The sequence below is a fragment of the Peromyscus maniculatus genome, chromosome 20, assembly GCF_049852395.1.
Source record: "Peromyscus maniculatus bairdii isolate BWxNUB_F1_BW_parent chromosome 20, HU_Pman_BW_mat_3.1, whole genome shotgun sequence".
NCBI classification, from domain to species: domain Eukaryota; kingdom Metazoa; phylum Chordata; class Mammalia; order Rodentia; family Cricetidae; genus Peromyscus; species Peromyscus maniculatus.
Genome location: NC_134871.1, coordinates 51,576,346 through 51,597,083, shown reverse-complemented (window position 1 = coordinate 51,597,083; position 20,738 = coordinate 51,576,346). Strand labels below are relative to the sequence as shown.

The 20,738-nt window shown below is 46.3% G+C and overlaps 1 protein-coding gene across 3 annotated transcripts in view; it reads right to left on the bottom strand.

Annotated features, from left to right (window-relative positions):
• Srebf2 (sterol regulatory element binding transcription factor 2) overlaps positions 1–20,118 on the bottom strand; it is a 63,023-nt gene extending 42,905 nt beyond the window's left edge. Inside the window, exon 1 of one of the 3 annotated variants that reach the window (XM_006980205.4) lies at positions 19,832–20,118. In XM_006980205.4, coding sequence (XP_006980267.2) covers positions 19,832–19,919 — 88 coding nt within the window. In that variant the 5' untranslated portion in view covers positions 19,920–20,118. Of the gene's footprint in view, positions 1–5,476; positions 5,718–19,122; positions 19,515–19,831 lie in introns of those variants that run through there. The other 2 variants (XM_042264628.2, XM_042264630.2) reach the window with 2 other exon arrangements.
• Between the last annotated feature and the right edge of the window lie 620 nt (positions 20,119–20,738).

Below are 20,738 nucleotides of genomic sequence, written 5' to 3'. Positions count from 1 at the left end.
TAATTATTTTTTAATTATATTTATTTGCCTTGGGGTAAGGGGACATGTGCATACTAGGGCACAAGTGTAGAGGTAACTTTTAAGAGTCAGTTCTCGCCGGGCGGTGGTGGCGCACGCCTTTAATCCCAGCACTCGGGAGGCAGAGGCAGGCGGATCTCTGTGAGTTCGAGGCCAGCCTGGGCTACCAAGTGAGTTCCAGGAATGGCGCAAAGCTACACAAGAGAAACCCTGTCTCGAAAAACCAAAAAAAAAAAAAAAAAAAAAAAAAAAAAAAGAGTCAGTTCTCTCCTCGAATCATGTGGGCTCTGGTGATGAAACTCAGGTCATCTCAGCTTTGGTAACAAATGCCTTTACCTGCTGAGACATCTTGCCATCCTTAGACAATATTTTAAATCATGAAAGGAATGTATTCATTATAGACAAATTTAGAAAACAGACCAAGTGGTGGTGGCAGCATGTGTCTTTAATCCCAGTACTTGGGAGGCAGAGACAAGTGGATTTCTTGAGTTTGGGGTCAGCTGGTCTAAACAGTGAGCTCCAGAACAGCCAGGGCTTCACAGAGAAACCTTGTCCAAAAAAAAAACAAAAACAAAAACACACACACACACACACACACACACAAAACCCACCACCACCACCAAAACCAGGAGTTCTACAGTACTATATTTTATAATATCGGTGCCATAGAGTTAATCATTTAATCACTTAGTGAAAACAGATGGCTGCTTTAAAATCTTCTGCATTACCTACAAGGGCTGGCAATATGGCTCATCAGATAAAGGCACTTTCCACCCAACAATGCAAGCTTGAGATTGGAGTTTGATTGCTGGAATGAACCCACGTAAAGGAAAGAACCAACCCCAGAGAGTTGTCCTGTGACCTACACACACACACACACACACACACACACACACACACACACACACACACACACACACACACACACACTGTGGCACGGTCCCCCTTCCCTGACAAATCTCACACATAGACAAAATAAATCACTCAGAGGTACACATACACGCACTGCGCACGCGCGCACACGCACGCACGCACGCATGCACGCACGCAAGCAAGCAAGCAAACAAAACAACAACAACAAAACCTTGAATAAAAACCAGGGTCTGGAGATCACTTGCTGCTCTTCCAGACAACCTGAGTTTGATTCCCAGCACCTCTGTCAGACAACTCAAAACTACCTGTGACTCTAGCTCCCAGGCCAGGGGCTCTGACACCTTCTTCTGGCACCCACACAAATGTGACACACACACAAATGAAGTTAATAAATCCTGAAAAAGAAATCTTCATAAACAAGGGGCTTATGGGAAAAATGCATCAGGGTCACAAGATTCAAAAAACATGAAAAGCTGGGCATGGTGGTACATGACTGCAATCTTGAACCTGAAGGAGGCAGAGAGTTCAAGGTTATCCCAAGGTCATCCTTGTCATAATAAGTTGGATTAAGGGTTTCACCATGTAGCCCTGGCTGGCCTCAAACTCACAGAGACCCACTTGCTTCTGCTTCATGTGTGCTGGGATTGAAGATGTTTATTACTACCATGCCCAGCTAGCTATCAGACTTTTAAGTGACAGATGAGTGAATTCTTTTTAATTGCCAAAGAAACCACAAAAGAAAACTGGACAGGGAGACAGAGGTTCTCAAATGCTTGTGTTCATAACATGCTAAAATTTACGGATTCCTTTGCACATATATTACACTAAAGTAAAAAAATCAGAAGGAAAAGGCCTGGCTCAGTCCAAAAGAGTGCTTCCTCTGTGAGCATGAGGACCTGAGTTCAAATCCCTAGTACTCATAAAATCTGGGCATGGCAGTGTGCTTATAACCCTAGAATTAGGAGGTTGAAAGAGATGGATCGGAGAGCTCACTGGTTTCCAGCCTAGCCCAGCTGGAGGAGCTATTTTCAAGGCCACTTTCAATGGTTTCTACTCTGCCACAAGTTCACCCTGAAGTTGTTAGGTGTGGTTTTAAGGTAGCTCTGCAGCAGCTATCACTCCATCCTATCTCATGCTTTGAATTCAACCAGTCTCCTGTCCAATAGCATCAGCTTTGAGTATCTGATTGGGAGAACCATCTTTCTAATCATATTTAAATTTTTAAATTATTTTTTATTTTATGTGCACTGCAGGTATGCCTGGTGCCCACAAAGGAGAGGAGAGGATATTGGTCTCCTGGAATTTAGCTAAGGACTGCTGTGAGCTGCCATGTAGGTGCTGGAACCCAGACCCAAGTCCTCCACAAAAACAGCAAGTGATGCCTCTTTTTCCTGCACATGTATGCCTGCTGCCCAGAAAGGTCAGAAGAGGGCATCAAATACCCTGGAACTAGTTACAAATGGTTGTTAGCTGCCATGTGGGTGCAGGAAATGGAACTCAGGTTCTCTATAGAGTAGCAAGTACTCTTAACTGCTGAGCCATCTCTCTAGATCCAAATCGAATTTCTTAAACACAAGTTTCAGAGCTTCCTACCACTTGCTCTGACTGACTCCTGTTGTTTGTATTTTTGAGACAGGGTTTCTCTATGTAGCCTTGTTGTCCTGGAACTCAGAGATCTACCGGCCTCCACCTCCCAAGTGCTGAGACTAAAGGCATGCGCCACTAACACCTGGCTCTTTTTCTTTTTTTAAAGGTGTGTGTGTGTGTGTGTGTGTGTGTGTGTGTGTGTGTGTGTGTGTGTGTGTGTGTGTGTGTGTTCAGCTTATGTGGTGCCACAGGGGACCAGTCAGATTCCCTTGAGCTCAAGTTAGTTACAGGTGGTTGTGAGCCAACTATTGTGGGTGCTTGGAACTGAATTTCGTTCCTCGGGAAGAGCAGTAAGTACTCTTAACTTCCGAGTCATCTCTCCAGCCCCCCTCTCCAACTCTTTACAGTTTCACTTCTCACTCACTAGTTTCTCATCTACCCTTGAAAGACACGCACTTCCCTTTCGGCACAGGCTTGGGGTTGGGCAGTCACTCTCAGGTAAGACCACGGTGTCCTGACTTCTGCTTGAGGTCGCCTTCACTCTTCCTCTCAGCTGTCTTGACATCCTACTTCAAAGTACTTGCTAGCTTCTGCCAAGGACTCCCCACCTCACACCTGCTAGCTCTTGAATACACAAGATTTCTTCTAGAAGAACCTAGGCTGGGGATACAGCTTAGTGGTACAGCAGCTGACTAACAGAGAGAGGTCCCAGGTTCTACCCCAGCACTGAAAACAAACCAAAGACCTAAGAGCCAGGTGTGGTGACACATGCTTATAATTCCAGCACTCAGGAGGGTGAGGCAGGAGTTCCAAAACAGCCTGGGATACACAGCAAGACTCTGTGAAAAACAAAATACAAAGGCTGGATCAGTGATTAAGACCTGAGGCTGCTCTTCTTAAGGATGTTTCCTGGGTTTGATTCCCAGCACCTACATGGTGGCTCACAATCTGCAACTTCAGTCTCAGAGTATTCAATGCCCTCTTCTGGCCTCTGTGGGTACCAGGTGTGTACATGGTGCACAGACATACATGTAGCACACTTACATGCAAGCAAAACATTCACACACATAAAATAAAATAATCTTTTTAAAAAATAAGGAGGGCCTCCTGCACGATCTTTCCATAGTCCTAAGCAACCCCTTCTATTTCTTCCCCTTAATAAACTCTTATAGTGGGGAAAAAAAAATAAGGAGGGCCAGCAAGATGGTCCAGTGAGTAGAGAGGCGCAGCACCAAGTCTGATGAGCCGAGCTGATCCCTGGAATGCGTGTGGTGGACGGGGACAATCGACACCAGCAGGTTGTCCTGTGGCCTCCATGTGTGCCTCCCACATAAATAAGTAGGTAAATCATTTTTAAAAAAACCAAACCATTACACTATTTATGTCTAAAAGCAAATTTTATTTTCTATTTAGAAAGCATATTTATATTTTACAATTGAAGTCAAGTTCATTTGTATTAATTTTATGTGATAATACAATAGTTACAACTGACTGCTGCCCTCTCCCTTTTTTGGTGTGTGTAGGGTATTGAGATAGGGCCTCATGTATCCTAGGCTAGTCTTGAACTCCTGATTCTCCTGCCCCCACTTCCTGAGTACTAAGATTATAGGCATGTGTCACCCTGCCTGGTTTCCAAAACGCCTATTTATTTATTTATTTATTTATTGTTCGTTTGTTTGTTTTGAGACAAGGTGTCTCTTGTTAATGGCTGTCCTAGAACCTGCTCCGTAGACTAGGCTGGCCTCAAACTCATAGAGATCCCGCTGACTTTGTCTCCTGATGAGTGCTGGGGTTAAAGGCATCCACCACCACACCTGGTTCCCAAATATGTCTTAATACTTTATGAATCACAACTTGGGAAAAAGATGCAATCCAGACCTGAGTGACAATAAAGAAAAAATGAAGGTGTTAGAAGGCACTTAAGGAAATAATCCACAGACTGCGTTCAATATTGATTTAAATGTCAATGGAAGAGATCTGGGGACTGAGCTCAGCAAACCCTGGGGTTCCATCTTCAGCATCATAAACACACACACACACACACACACACACACACACACACACACACACACCCCATGCTAACTGAAGAACATCCCCCTGAGGTAAGTACGTGTATAACTGACTCATGGAGGGAAACAGGGAAGAGAGAGTCTTGCCTGGTTGTTTGTAGCTTTTTCTACAGGTATACTTCTCTATCCAAATTCTCACTCTATAAAGGAGATCTGCTTTGACAAGATATTCCTTCCAAAGCAGTGTCTCCTTAGCCCCTTCTGCTTTAATAAACAGCAAACCAAGAAAGACATGCATGGAATAAAACATTCATTGAGATCCTATGACATGCCAGTCACAAAAGTGAATGCCTCCAAGAGGCAGATTCTGGTGGTGAAAGCCTGTGTAGACATCTGTTGGGGCCGGGCACAAAGCACAGGGACTGTTAAGAAGGGGTCTGCTGCCTGACAAGATGTTGCATTTTCGCTGCTGTTTCTTTACCTGTGTTTGTGCAGAGTCTGTGTATGTTTATTAGCCAAGTATAAACATGGTTTAAAATACTGGAAAACAACTCCATTAGCACTGCCATTGCTGATTCCCTGTAAACCTTGTTAGACACTTTCACACACATTGTTATATAATCTTCAACATCACCCCATGAGGTTCCGCTTTCAAGTGTTGGTGTGTAAGGCATTTTACATACTGCCTGGCTCTGAAGTGCTTAAATGTGGAGTTGACTGTGCCTAAGAAAACAAGTTCAAGTCCAAAGAGGAGTTTTGCACATAGTCTCAAGCATATAAATGAGAAGAGAGATAGATGGGGTGGGGATGTCTTGCTTCTCCCCCACAAGCATCCTACTGTAGAAGTTATCCCCATAAACACACACAGTGTGGTTTTCCTGAAGACCTCCCTCCCTAGGACGGCCCCATCTCACAGTAGCAGGATTCTAGAGTGTTTCATGGGAGTTCCCACCCATGTAAGAACCCTCTGCAGGCACTCTAGCTCTTACCTAAGGCTGTGAGGAGACACCAGACTCTTGGCACCCCATGTTTCCAGGGCTGTCCCCATGGTGTTCCACACGTATTACTTTGATATGTCTGCACTCTGAGTACAGCAATCCAGAAGAAATGGCTCTGGGCTGATTAGTAAGAGTAGTAACAAAACCAGCATGACAGCGCCCCACTGAACACTTGGCATGGACTTCCTTGTGTGATCTCTACAATACTTGGAGATAGGTGCTGCCATCACCCCCTGTCTGACAAGGAAACAAGGCAGAGAGGTTAAGTAACTTGACCACAGTCACACAACCTGCAGGTAGTGGAGCTGGGACTTAACTCAAGCTCAGTCACCGAACAACTGCTCTGTTTCCATTATCACATGGATCGCAGCAAACCAAGACTGGTAGCAGATGGACAGGGCAGATACTCAGTGAGGGCTTCGTTGATGAGTGAGCAGAGTGAACACCCAAGCTCGGGAAGGAAAGGACGAGTCATCCTCTCAGGCCTTTCCTGTCTTTCCTAGTTCATTATCTGTCCCCACCCTAGTGCTACATGGCTCTTTTAATGCTCTTCAAACAGCAGAGTAAAAATTGAGCAAGAAACTGATGCTCCAGAAACTGATCCTACATAATTCTGTGCTCTAAGAGGGCCTCGTGTTTCACAATGACAGATGACTGGCTGTCAAAAAGTCAGTCACAAACCACTTCACCTGAATTGTGCTCTTGGGGGCAGAGTCCACAAAGCAAAGGACCTCAACCCCCATTGGCACTAAAACCATTAAGGAATGTAAGACACCAAGAGTCTACAATTCACTATCATACTCTCAAATCTCCCTAAAACTAAGGCCAAAAATGTATGTAAAGTAGGTTATTAAATTATATACAAACATCCACTTGGTACCTTGTCTGTGATGTTCACTAGGATAGCTTGTGTTGATAGCTTGGAGGATCTTATGTAAATGCCTCGTGTGAGACCCTGTACAGAACAGACAAAAGCACTGAGCTGTGTGCATGGTGGCTCACAACGGTGATCTCAACATTCAGGCTAAGAGAGGATGATAACTGAAGACCAGCCTAGGACACAAAGAGAAACCTCATCATCTCAGAAGACAGGAAAATAAGAGAGAAGATTGAAAGAAGAGAGAAAGGAGACAGAAAAAAAGAAAAGTGCTGGTTCTCACCCTTCAATCTCAGAGACGCTCGGGGGTGTAGCTCAGTGCTTGCCTGGGAGGTATAAGGCCCTGGATTTAATCCCCCAGCATTTGGGAGACTCAAACAAGAGGCTTGTGAATTTGATGCCATTCTGTTGCAGTGAGACAGTGTCTAAAAGGGGGAGGGCACGCTAGGGTTGTAGCTTAGTGCTATTAGTGGTAGAATGCTTGTCTGGCATGTTCGAGAAAATCTCAGCAAGGACAGAAACCCAACCAATTCCACAAACTTTAACATAAGGGAGAACAGGCAAATGCCTCAAAAAGAAAAGTCTGTCAGAGAGTAAAGGACCAATCCACCGTGGGAGACTGAAAGCTAAACCTAGAATAAAAAGGGTTTTATGAGTTAAAGGATAGAAAAATGTTCAAAAAAAAAAGAAAAGAAAAGTTTGGGGGGGGGGGAAACAACAACAAAACACAGCACCAGGAAATGTCCTGCAAGCTGTTAAAACAGAGACTGCAGAAGGAAAGGGGCTGGATAGAGCTGCCTACAGATAAAATGTAAAAGGCCTTAATGCCATCATCACAGAGTAGAAGCACAGTGGACAGTTGTCATTCTTGTCTCATTTGCCCACCATCAGGTCAGGATCCCCCGAACACCCTGATCTTCCTTTGGAGAATGCCCACCAGGCATGTCTTGACAAGGCTTCCTACAGTCAGCTCTGATTAAAGCATGCTCCTACCAGGGACCGACCCAGGAAAGTAGACAACAGGTCATAAGGATGGTGGGGTCCTAAGCAGGCTGCTGTTTAGCTTAACCATGGCTGGACTCTGGTGCTGCTGAGCCTCTCTGGGTTCAAACCCATTTCCCAAGCCCAGCTTTCTAGAGATTCTCTGGTCAATACACATACTACCCTCCCCAAATAAATCCCGACTTTTAGTTCAAGCTAGCCAGATAAAGAATACACTGAAGCAAAGAAGAACCTGACCAAAACTGTTTGAGAAGGTTAACAGTTAGTTTATCAAGAATGGATCTGCTCACCCCCTCTTCACAACTTAGCCCAAGTGACAAAGTACCTGTGAACACTTCCCGAAGTCCATTCCTTAGAATTCTTCCTGGATGGTGCCTGTTGCATTTTATCCTTGTGAACAGTTAGATGTAAGCTTGTACTCCGAGTACAAAAATCCAAAAGAGCCAGGCGGTGGTGGCGCACGCCTTTAATCCCAGCACTTGGGAGGCAGACCCAGGCGGATCTCTGTGAGTTCGAGGCCAGCCTGGGCTACCAAGTGAGTCCCAGGAAAGGCGCAAAGCTACACAGAGAAACCCTGTCTCGGAAAACCAAAAAAAAAAAAAAAAAAAAAAAAAAAAAAAATCCAAAAGAAAAAGCTCCCCCAAAACAGGGACTGTTTCATTAATTTCAAATATCCTCTAGCAGTGGGCTATGAATATATGGCATTCATTCATTGCAACTTCTGACCAGAGAAAAGGCTCCTAGACAACCAGGCTTCCTACATCAGGACATCTCCCACCTCATACTCACAAGGCAAGGAAGAGGATGAATGACACACTCTGCTCAACATAGAAAATCCTGTATAAATCATTTTCTTTCTCTTTTACAGAACCTCTATGGATGCCCATGAAAAATGGGGATAAAAATCAAGGATCAACCTCACAGCACTGTTAAGCAGATAAATGCTATCAGGAGGACTTTTGTAAAGTGTAAGGCCTCACAGGAATGTTAGCACTTAGGAAACAGCTCATTTCCCCTGAAGCTGTGGGATGGCAAGAGCCAGGCCTAGGCAGAAGGTTCAACAAGGTAGCTCCACACCTGGTTCAGCAGCTCAGAATTTCATCACCACTCCAAACCAGACCCTGAACCCAACAGACCTGTTCCCAGGCCAGATGAAAGAGTAAGATTGTGAGGATCATTAGCAACTCCCAAGGCTAGAGAGATGCAGAAAAAGCCATCTTCCAGTCTGTGAGTCCTTCAGGGCTCAGGGGTTAGTTTCTAAGAGGAGTTCCACGGAGAGCTTTACCTTGAGGCCCAGGCTACTCTGATGTCCTCTAAAAATTTCCACCACATCAACAAGTTTAACTCATGAGTCTTGTGGAGGAAAACTGAATGTTTCATACCACACTCTGACTGCTCCTGTGTCCCACCCAACATACTTACAAAAGCCCTTTCAAAAGGAAAAAATAAACTTTCTAAAACTGTTCTAAAAAAAAAAACACCCTTGCCGGGCGGTGGTGGCGCACGCCTTTAATCCCAGCACTTGGGAGGCAGACCCAGGCGGATCTCTGTGAGTTCAAGGCCAGCCTGGGCTACCAAGTGAGCTCCAGGAAAGGCGCAAAGCTATGCAGAGAAACCCTGTCTCGAAAAACCAAAACAAACAAACAAACAAACAAACAAACAAACAAAAAACACCCTTGGTTCTAGAGTCAATCAAATTGAAGTTCATTCAATTCCTTTATTCTTAGTAGAGAAAAAAAAAGATTAGTTCCTGCCCCCTCCAACTATGTGCTTTTAGTTCACCTCATCTTCAAGTACCCAAGATACAGATATCCCAACCCCTACTCTACACATAAAAGGAATGCACAGAAGAGCCAGGTGACTCAGAGGAAGTCACTTCCAGTGCCCAGGGATTAAGCACACGTTCACTGAAGGTGAAACTTAATAGTTTTGAATTCCATCATACTACTTTGCATCTGCAATCCAGAAGCCTGCTTACATCAGACAGGAATGTGGCATGGACCAGAGGAAAAATACACAGGTTTTAGAACTGGACACATCTGGATTAAAGCTACCAACACACCGATTTCTAGTTGTGTGGCATGGGCTTCAGATCCTAAGTTATTGGAGAACTAGAGAAAAGATTAAAAACAAAATTGTACTAGAAAACAACATAGTTCAGAGGGCAAATAGTGCCTGGAACTCAGGGCCAACACATTCATGTCATGGTATCAGGGGTTCTGTTTACCTATGACAGTGTCCCACTCCAGGGCATACTACAAAAACGGATCCTCTGAAAAGGTTTGAACAGATGTGGTGCCAAGCACATGGTGACTGCTGCCTACATGTGATTTTAAAATGTGAAGATCAAAACGTAGATGTGATTACAGGGACAGTATGCTGGTTAGTTTGCGGTTGTTTTTTGTCAATTTGACACAAGCTACAGTTATCTGGGCAAAAGGAACATCAAATGAAAAAAATGCCTCCATCAGATTGCCTGTAAACCAATCTGTGGGCATTTTCTTGATTAATGTCATTGATTGTAATAGTGATTAATGTGGAAGGACTCAGCCCACTGTGGGTGGTACCACCCCTGGACAGGCAGGCCTGGATCTTGTAATAAAGCAGACTGGGCAAGTCATGGAGCAAGCCAGTAGTAAGCAGTACTCCTCCATGGCCTCCACTTCAGTTACTGCCTCCAGGTTCCTGCCTTGAATTCCCACCCTGACATCCCTCAGTGATCCAGGGGTGTGAGCAAAATAAACCCTTTCCTCTTCAAATTGCTTTTGATTACGGGGTTTTATCACAGCAACAGAAAACAAACTAAGGCAGATGGCTAGTAACTAATAAGGAACAAAACAAGTCACATTTACCTGGAGAACATCAGTGTCAATATCTACAATCAAGAACAAATAATTGGTCCTGGGTCAGCAAGATGGCTCAGTGGATAGAGGCTACCAAGCCTGAAGAGCTGAGTTTGATAACCCTGAGGGCCACATGGTTGAACTAGAGAACCAACTGTGGAAGAAAACCAACTCCTCTAACCCCACACACATACTCTGTGATACATGATACGTGATATGCCCCCTCCCACTAAATAAACAAATGAAATTATTCTTTTAAACAATTATATGCAATTTTATGTATGCACAAAAAAATAAAAATAAAACACCATGGAAAACAACTATCACTAGTTGCAGTCCAACCCTGCCCAAGAAATAAAGAGAAAGCTTGCCCCTAACCAGTTTAGAAAAACTACCAAAGCCAATAATTTTTTTAGATAGGGTCTCACTATGCAAGCCATGATTGGCCTGGAACCCATTCATACACCAGGCCGGCCTTGAACTCACAGAGACCCACTTGCTTCTGTCTCCTAAGTACTGGAATTAAAGGTGTGCACTAGCAAGCCCAACTTCAAGGCTGACCAAAACAAAACTTTTTAAAAACTTTAATTGTATATAACTGTGTATATGTATATGAGTATGTGCATACGAGTGGAGCAGGTTCCCTCAAAGGCCAGAAGAGGCCACTGGATTCCTCCAAACTCCCAGAGCTGAAAATACCAGCAGTTGAGGACAACCTGATATGGATTCTAGGAACCAAACTCAGGTCCTCTGTAAGAGCAGTAAGCTACTTCATAACCGTAATTTTGCTACGGATATGAATTATAACATAAATATCTATGTTTTCCTATGGTTTTAGGCAACCCCTGTGAAAGGGTTGTTCAACCCCTCCAAAGGGGTCATGACACACAGGTTAAGAACCACTGCTCTAGTCCTTCAGGAGAGATTTTTTTCTTAAATTAAAAGTATTATGAGAAAAAACACAAAAGGGCATTTCCTGAATTTGAAAATTATGGTGAAAAGTGGTCAGCCCGGCCTTGAACTCAGAGACCTGCCTGCCTGCCTCTCCCTCCTCCTGAGTGCTACCATACCTGTTTTGTTTTGTTTGTTTGTTTGTTTGTTTTGTTTTCCTTTTACAATGTGTGTATGTGTAGTGCATGCAATATGGAGGTCAGGAGACAACTTGCAGAAGTTAGTTCTCTCCTCTCATCTTGGGGTTCTGTGGATTGAATCAGGTCCTCCGGCAGCAAGCACCGTTACCTGCTAAGTCCTATCACCTGTCTTTGCTTGTCCTTATAATAACAAGTTTAGCAGGAGGTAAAAGAAACTTTAAAAAGTTTTTTTTTTTTTTTGAGATTTATTTGTATTTGTATGGATATCTGGCCTGCATTGCATGTATGTCTGTGGACCATGTGTGTGCAGTAACCTCAGAGGCCAGAAGAGGGTATTGGATCTCTTAGAGCTGGATTTACATATGGTTTTTAGCCATGTGAAGGCTGGGAATTGAACCTTGGTCCTCTGGAAGAACCGTCAGTGCTCTTACCAGTGGACCAACTCTCCAGCTCAAATGTGATTACTTTTGAGGAAGTGTAGTTTAGGGAGATTAGTAGACAGAGCAAAAATTTCCACAGTCCTGTTTTACACATTTAAAATTTTGACCCATATAAATGCAGCACCTCCCTACCCCCCCAAAAAAAAAATAAAATAGTCACCAGTAATTTGTAGCAAAGGGAAAATTTGAAAAGTGAAAAGGCTACAGCTAGCAGTGTGGACTCCAGTTCTTGACCTGTGATTCCTCTCTGGGTAACACACACTCATGACCTAACTCCAAAGTGACTTTCCCCAAGTGTTTGCAGCACGAGCATTTACGCTAATGAGAGGTTACAAATAACAAAAATGTTCAACAGAGCCAGAGACATGCGAGTTGTCTATTTGGCTGGATCACACTCAATTATCTACTATTCTACTGCAACTACTGCAACACATGGCGATCTGTGTGTGAAAATAGGATGACTGTGTATATACTTTAAAAGTTCTGGCTAGCCGGGCGGTGGTGGCGCACGCCTTTAATCTCAGCACTCAGAAGGCAGAGACAGGTGGATCTCCATGAGTTCGAGGCCAGCCTGGTCTACAGAAGCAAGTTCCAGGACAGGCTCCAAAGCTACAGAGAAACCCTGTCTTGCACAACCAAAGAGCTCTGGCTAGCCTTTAATCCCTGCACTGTGAGGCAGGCAGATTTCTGAGTTCAAGGCCAGTCTGGTCTACAGAGCAAGCTCTAGGACAGCCAAGGCTACACAGAGAAACCTTGCCTCAAAAAAACCCAAAACCAAACAAACAAAAGAGTGCAAAAGGATACAGACAATCTGATACTCAGGGGTTATTTTGTTGTTGCTGCTGGTTGTTGAGACAGGATCTTCTGTAGCCCAGCTAGCCTGGGACTGCAGAAGTAGGCCACCACACACTGCTTTATGTGGTGCTGAGGAATGAACCCCTTAACTATACACCCAGCCCCAGGAAATTCTAATTGATATAAAGTTGCTTGAGTTTCCTTTTTCGGTACTAACTTAAGAACAAGATCTACTTGAGATAGAAGCAAAAACACACTTTTTAAAAAAGTATCAGGATCTTGAGTGGAGTATAAAAACTATAAAAAATTTAAAAACAGTTTTAAAGACTTCAATGAGAAACAGGTAATGCTCAAGAACATTATTAGCCCAAAGGCCTGGGTGTGAACACAGAGAATGTTTAACAAGGGTGAGATCAGACAGGGAGAGGAGATACTCAAGAGGACTCTAGTCTGGTGGTCTGAGAAGCCCCAGAAAATATAACTAGATAAAACCAAGAACTAACTTAAAGCATGCGGAAAATAAACAAGCGTGGACAACAGCAAGATTTCAAGAGCTTTCAGAAGAAAACTACAAAATCAAATGGTGGGGCTGGGTTGTAGCTCAGTGTAGCCTGGTGGGCACAAAGACCTGAATTCAGTTCCTAGCACATCAATGGCAAAATGGGGACAGCAGTGTATGCCTTTATTACCATCACTATGGGATGGGGATAGGGGGTGGGGGTTGTAGAAGCAGGGGGATATGAGTTCTAGGTAAGCTTGTGCTACACACTAGGATCAGAATTCTCCACTACTAGAAGCTAAAGCACAAGCAACCTTGTCAAAATTCCGATACCAACTTTGTCCTACCTGCCCTGCACACCAGGTTTGTTATCTCAGCACTCCGATGGCCTAGCTAAGAATATCACAAGCCCAGCCTGGGCTACAGAGCAAGACCTGGTCTCAAACAGCATGTTTAGCTGGGGGTTGTGGTACATACCCTTAATCCAGCACTCCCCTCTTCCACATAGTGAGTTCCAGGGCTGCACAACAAAACCTTGTATTTGAAAAAAAAAAAAAAAAAAAAAAATCTGCCTAAAACTCTAAATTCAACCAAACTATTAAGTTGGAGTGAGATCTGACTATGTATTTTTAAACAGGCCAGTCCTCAAAATTGACCTCCAAGCCATGCCTGTGGTTCCAGGACTTCAGGTCAACCTTCAGTAGAGCCCTCAGATGGAAAGGGAGGGGTCCAAAGTCAGAAGTGAGCAGACCAGGGTTCAAACCGTGGCCGTACATCCGAGGCCATTCTGGGCTACATTAAACTCAGTATCAAGCAACACCAAGGAAGCAAACACCGTGACCACCCCAAACCAAGAATCAGGAACAGGAACTTCAACATCACTCTGTAGGTTAGTTAAGGGTGGCCGACCTACCCAGGAGATGGGCAGACAAAGGGCGGGCCCCAAGAAACGAAAGAACTGATGAGGAAACTAAGAAAGTGAGTGGATACAAACATACAAACAAGAACATGGATAGTCTACCGGAGAGCAATGAACACATATACCCACAGAAAACCACATGTTCTCAGTTGCTTCTCTCCTAATAGCCAAAAGGGAGAAAGAGCCCAAACGTGTGGCAGCTGACAAGTGAGTTAGCAAAATGAGCCGTACTGGAACACTACACTGCAACAAGGATGAATCTGAACATGTGCTAAGTGAAAAAAGCTCTGGTTCCATATACACGAAATGTTTAGGACAGACAACTCATCAAGACAGGAAAATAAAGCTGGGCTTGGTAGTGGCAGGCCTGCAACCCCAGCCATCCTGCAGGCTGAGACAGGTCATCCTGAGCAACTTAGTGAGTCCCTGTTTCAAAATGAAGTGTAGAAATGAGGCTGGGAATACAGCTCAGTGGCAGAGTGGTTGCCTCACATGCACAAGACCCTGGGTGCAGTTTCCAGTTCTTCAGCCTCCTCCAGGGAGAACAGTTGCCTCTGCCTGTCCCTCACCCTTCCATTTCGGATTCCTGTTTGGGCCATCTAGCTTTGGACCCCCTCCCTTCCACTTGACGGCTCTACCCCAGGTGGACCAGCTCCTGCCCAGCTCTTGGCTCCATTCATGCCTTACCATCCTTGCTGCTCTCTGCAGCACTTCGAGAACTCACCTCTTCTTGTTACACTTCTATTACACTTCTCTATCAACCACTCTAGTTCTCTTCCCCACTCTCAATCCCCACTGCCAGTTGTGACCTTTTTAATATGTTTCCCATCTCCTACTCTGTGACTATTCCCCACTTACGCCCACTTAAGACTAAATCTCATCATCTCCCCAGCAAGCTTTCCTAGTATAGATACCTTCTAAGCTTCATCAAAGCCCCATGCTCAAGGCCTCAATGGAATCCTACAATTCCACCTATGCTCTGTCTTCAGGGTCAACCCTTCACAGAGGTCACACCCTCACGTGAACCTGGAAGTTTCTTACCGACAGAGTTGAAATTTTTTAACCTATGGTAAGAGTTATCTCTACTTTGACATGCTCAACAGTTACCTTCCTAAAATTCCACAAAAAAACCTGTATCTAGAACACAACTTAGTTCTAACTTACCTCTTGGATTTCATTCAATATTTTTTTACACATAATGCTAATTACAAAACATCTTTAGCAGCCTTTTATTTCTAAGGTAGCTTGGTTATTCTTTTATATGCTCATCAGTGCTGCTCCTGACACCTATTTTTAAAAATTGATTAATTCATTTTTATGTATATGGGCACTTTGCCTGCATATATATCTGTGCACTATAAGGGCATTGGACTTCCCAGAACTGGCGTTATAGATAGCTGTGAGCCACCACGTGGGTGCTGGGAATTGAACCTAATCCTCTGGAAGAGCAACCAGTGCTCTTAACTGTTGAGCCATCTCTGCAGCCCTGACACCTATTTCTTTTGTGCCTAGCAAAAAATCACCTTCTTGACTTTGCCCTTCCTAATCCCAGTGGAAGATTGTATCTTTCTGCCCTTATAAAAGACTTGGCTGAGCCAGGCACTCAAGAGGCAGAGACAGGAGGATCTCTGAGTTTGAGGCCAGCCTGGTCTACCAAATGAGATCCTAGACAGCCAGGGATACACAGAGAAACCCTGTCTTGAACTCCACCCCCACCCCCCAAAAAAGACAGACCTGTCTGCTGTCAACAAGGACATCCTCAAAGACCCCACTCTGAAACACAAGCCAAGTGGGAGGCCAGTTCAAGTTTGAGGAGAGACATACAAGATGTGCCAAAACAAGTGGCTCTTTGAGAGTTTCGGTTTAGGCCTTTGTCTCTCCATCATTAAAAATAAGAGGGACAAGACAGGCTTAGTAGCACATGCCTTTAATCTCAGTACCTGGAAGGCAAAGGCAGGCAATCCTGGTGAGCTTCAGGCTAGCCTGGTCTACATAGCAAGTTCTAGGTTAACCAAGGCTACAGAGTGAGAGACCCTGTCTCAAAAACAAACAGTTAATAAGCAAGGAAACAGCTGATAAGGCAGAGAGAGCCAGTTCTCTCCAAGAGTGTGGATCCTGGAAGGAAGGTGGCCATGCTCCAGTGGACGGCAGGTCCTACACCTATGTGCATATGGGCAGCACTAACTGGACTAGTGAGTATTCAAAAGAGAAAAGAGTTCATGGGGTTGGCAGGGAAATGTGGTGGGGAGGTTTGGGGAGAGTCTGGTGGATGGATATGATCAAAATACATTGTACACATGTATGGAATTCTCAAACATAATTTTTAAGAGGATGAGCCAGCAGATGGCACAGTGGGTAAGGGGCATGCTGCCAAACGTGACCATGTGAGTTCAATCCCCAGAACCTGCATGGCAGAGGGAGAGAACAGACTCTAAAAGTTGCCCTCTGGTCCTATACACTCAAACATGGGCAAATGCACACTCACAAACTGAATAAATAAATGTAAAAAATAAATAAGGTCTGCAGAAATGTCACACAAGTGTAAGGACCTGAGTTCAAATCCCAACAACCCACATGAAGCTAAGTATGGTAGGGCAAGTTTGTAATCTCAGTGCTCCTCCTTTGCCAAGATGGAAGGCAGAAAGAGGGGAATCCTTGGAAGGCTGGAGGCCAGAGAGTGTATGCAGTGTCAAACAAAAGAGAGAAAAGAGAGACCCTGCTTGAAGGAAGATAAAAGCCAAAATTGAAACCTGAACTCAGACTCTACCCTCCACAAAAACACTATGGCACAGCTGTGGCTGGACTCACATGTACACACACAAAGAAAAAAGATAATGAAGCCAATGCTTAAAAACCTGAAGATTTCACATAAAAATCTAGACTTTGGCATTGCTTCAAAGAGAATGGCATTTATATTCTAAGACACTTTTCTCTGCTACCTAATCTAAACTAGGTTATCTCAGTACTCTTATAAAATAGCCCCATTCCATTGTATAGTGTCCTGCTAAAATTGTTTATTTATTCTCCTTTTTTGATAGTACTGGGGATTGAACCCAGGACCACATGTATGCTAAGCAAGAGATCTACTGTTGAGCTAGGCCCCCACTCCTCTTTTTACTTTTTATTTAGAGAGATTTTTATTTATTTTTATTTATTTATTTATTTTTATTTAGAGAGATGAGGGTCTCACTAAATTGCTTGGGCTGGTCTTGGAACACGAGGCAACTCTTCTGCCTCAGCCTCTAAAGTAGCTGAGATTGTAACTGTGTGCCACTATGCTCATTCACATTATGCTTGTCTTTGCAGTCCTGGGTACTGAACCCAGGACTTTACACATTCCAAGCAAGTACCTATACAGAGCTATATTCCCAACTCACTCACCATTTATTTTATTCAAATGAACCAAAAACTTAAAGCTATGAGAAGAGACCCTATTAGTTTTAGACTCAAAAGAGGACTTCCTTGAGGCACTGGGATCTCTAGGTCATGAATTACCCCCAATTACACACAAAAGTAAATGCATTCATATAATCTCTCTTCTTCCTCATCCTAGAAGCACATGGGCTGGCCACCTAACCTAATCCAATCCTAATTGTTTAGTATCCTGTCCCAGGTATTCATACAGGCATTCCTTGGTGACACCTAGTGAACAGTCTCATTGTCCCAAGTGCTGTTCTAGGTGCAAAGAACTGTGGGAAGAAGAGGAAAAGTCCTTTCCCTTGTGGTGGTAACATGCTGAGGGGAACAGATGGGTTTCAAGGGACAATTCTGTCTCTAGACCTATGGCCTTTAGTCTGTCCAACTGGTTCTTCTTGTCTTTTAAGGGTCAATGGCTGTCTCCTTGGTGAGATCTTCCTGGTAAAGGAGCCTCAGCCAGATTCCTCACCCCTGACTTTCACTTACTGCCCCATGCAAACACAAGCTCCTGTATGCTCAGCACTGTAGCCCTCACCTCATCCCATGTGGCCATAAAACACCATCTTTCTAATCTTCCATGGCTCCTCACAACTGAGATACCAAAGCCAGCGCTCGAGTTACTGCTCTTGAAGCAAGGAGCACCTCCCAAACTCGGCAGAGGCTATGAAAGCACTGGCCCATCGCTGTAGTTTCTAGAGTACGCATTCTATTTATGCACAGATTTAACAACCTATGAAGATAAAGGTACTGTCAACCACTAGGTAACTTAACATACTGAAAATTAAGACAAATAAAGGCCATTATAAAATATAAGTACAAAAAACCATGAATTTCTTCTTGTGCCCCTGATAGTAGGCAGTTAGATCTACTTCTTACTGACTGGAACATTTGGGAAGGTAAGGAACAGTCCTGGGCTGCAGGCTCAGCACCCACGGGGGGAGGAGATGACTGGTGTAACAGTCATCTTTACCTGGCAGGCTATTATAAGGACTGAGAATGGGTGTGAGTGCTGAACACTGTGTCTTGCACCAGAGTGCTCAAAACACACTAGCTACCCTTGTGTTCCCAGAACTAACCCCTCCCATCTGTTAACCTATCTTTGTGTTTAGCAATACTTAGTGGAAGAATCTGTGGTTAAAAGTGGAACTTCGATTACAGGGTCTTGTCACACTGCCTGGATGACCAGAATAAAAAGTAAGGGCAAACCAAGGGGGGAAAATGATACAAAAGCAAAACAGGAAAAGGGCAAACACCTTTTTCAAACAACTGTCGTCCCTTCTTTCTTCTTACAGAAGAGAACCTTCTACCTGTTTCTTCATCTGCAAAATGAGGATGTAGCTAACAGACTGGCCTGCTAGGCTGTGGATTCTAGATGTAATAACACTCCAATAAACTGAGTCACTGCTTAAGAGTTCTGGACTCACTAAAGTAAGTGACCTTAGACAACACTCCTGTAAAAAACGAGAATGATACCTATTTCACAGGACTGTGCAAGGAATAAATGAAATAACGCAAAGTATTCGGGACTGGGACTATCAAAAGAACCCAATGACTGACTAAATTGCTAGCCTATTCACTGGACTTCAAATCCTCAAAGGTGGAGTGGAAAGAAACTAACACTGGCTCAGGAGCTGAGAGAACTGGGCTTTGTTAACCAGCGCGATGACCGCGGGCAAGTCTGGGACCCTCTCCAAACCTTCGTTCCCGGGGCCGAAAAGCGAGAGGACTGCCAGAGAGGCTCCCTGGGCTCCTACCAGTTCGTCCACTTCGCCGTGAAGGCTGCCGAGACAAAGGCCACCCGCTCCCTAGTCTGCACCCCGAGGGGCCACAACTCAACATTCTTGCGGCTCAACTCCCTTTGCAGGGGGGCGGCGGCAGGAGCGCCCGGGTCTCCGGCCGAGAGCGCCGCGCCGCCGTCTCTGCCCGCTCCATCAGTAACTTGCTTTTGCAGCTGCTGCCCCCAAGTTTTCCAGAGAGCGCCTGGAGGAGACCCGGCTGTCAAGTCAGTCGCGGACAGAGCAGGGGCGTGGGGAGCCGAGCCCAAGAGCCCAGTCCGGGAAACCCCGAAGCCGCTCCAGCGGCCGGCCCGGGAAGTGACAGGTGCGCCGCCGGCCGGCGACGGAGACCGGACGAACCCGAGCGAGCGCGTGTGGGCGCGCGAGGGAGGCGGCCGCCTCGCTTCCTCCTCTGGCCGCGCTCGCGACGGCCGCCCCCCAGCCCCCGCTTCAGACCCCGCGGCGCCCAGGACTCCTCCGGCCTCCGGGAGCCCCGGGGGTGGGAGGCTCAGGCTCCGAGCAAGGCAGAACCGGGCACCGCCGGGGCAGCCCCGGTCGGTCCGCGGGTTCCCTTCCCGCGCACGCCGGGGCGGTCGCGGGGTGGGCGCACGCGCACCCGCGAGCGCCGCCCGTAACCCCTTCCTCCCCGCGCGCGGCTCCCCCGCACTCCCACCCAGCCGCCACTCACCGTCGATGTCCCCCAGCGTCAGCTCGTCGCCCAGCTCCGTGAGGGTGTCCATGGTCTCCAGACCGCCCAGCTCGCTGCTCTCGTCCATCGCCCGGCTTGGCGCAGAGTCGTCGTCGTCGTCCTCCTCCGGTCCCCGTCCCCCCCGCCCCCGCCCCGGCCGTGAGGTCCGGCTCAGGGAGACGCGGAGGCGGTGCCGCCGCCACCGCCCATGACACCCGACGGCCCCCCACCTGGTACCGCCTCACCGGCCCGTGCCAGCCGCCGCCATGTTTGAGCTGCGCCCCGACTCCACGGGAAGGGGCGGGGCGGGATTTCCCCCACCCGCCCCGCCCGGGCCGCGCCCACCGCGGCCCCGCCCCCAGCCCCTCCCCTCCGCGCGCCTCCATGTTTGTTGTCAATGGGACCAGGCTCTGCTTAGCCAATCGGCGTGCCGAGCGGCTCGTGGGGTGATGGCGCGTCATCGATCAGCAGCTCGGATTTGCATAGCGGGGCCCCGCCCTTCACGGTCGCCCCGCGCCCGCGCGGAGAGTAGCCGCCGGGCCCTCGACCCAGCCTTCCGCTGCTTTAAAGGAGCCGCTACTTGCCCGCTGGATCGGCGCCAGGAGCGGCGGCGGCGCGAGTCCAGGACCAGAAGGGTTAACAGACCGCTGCCGGGCGCCACCTCCCACAACCCCCCGGGACGCGGTGAGCACATTACGTCATCTCCCCAGTTGCGGCTCCCTGGCTCTTAGCCCTGAACAGAAAAGAAGCACAGTGCAGGGATGGACGGTCCAGACCCGGCCAGTCACTTTATTCCACCCATGACCTCACAGGGTCTTGGATCGCCCGAGTGATGTCCACACCTTAGAGCTGGCCCTCAACCCTGGGAACCTCGCCATCACTCAAGGCCTCTGAACGAGGTCATTCG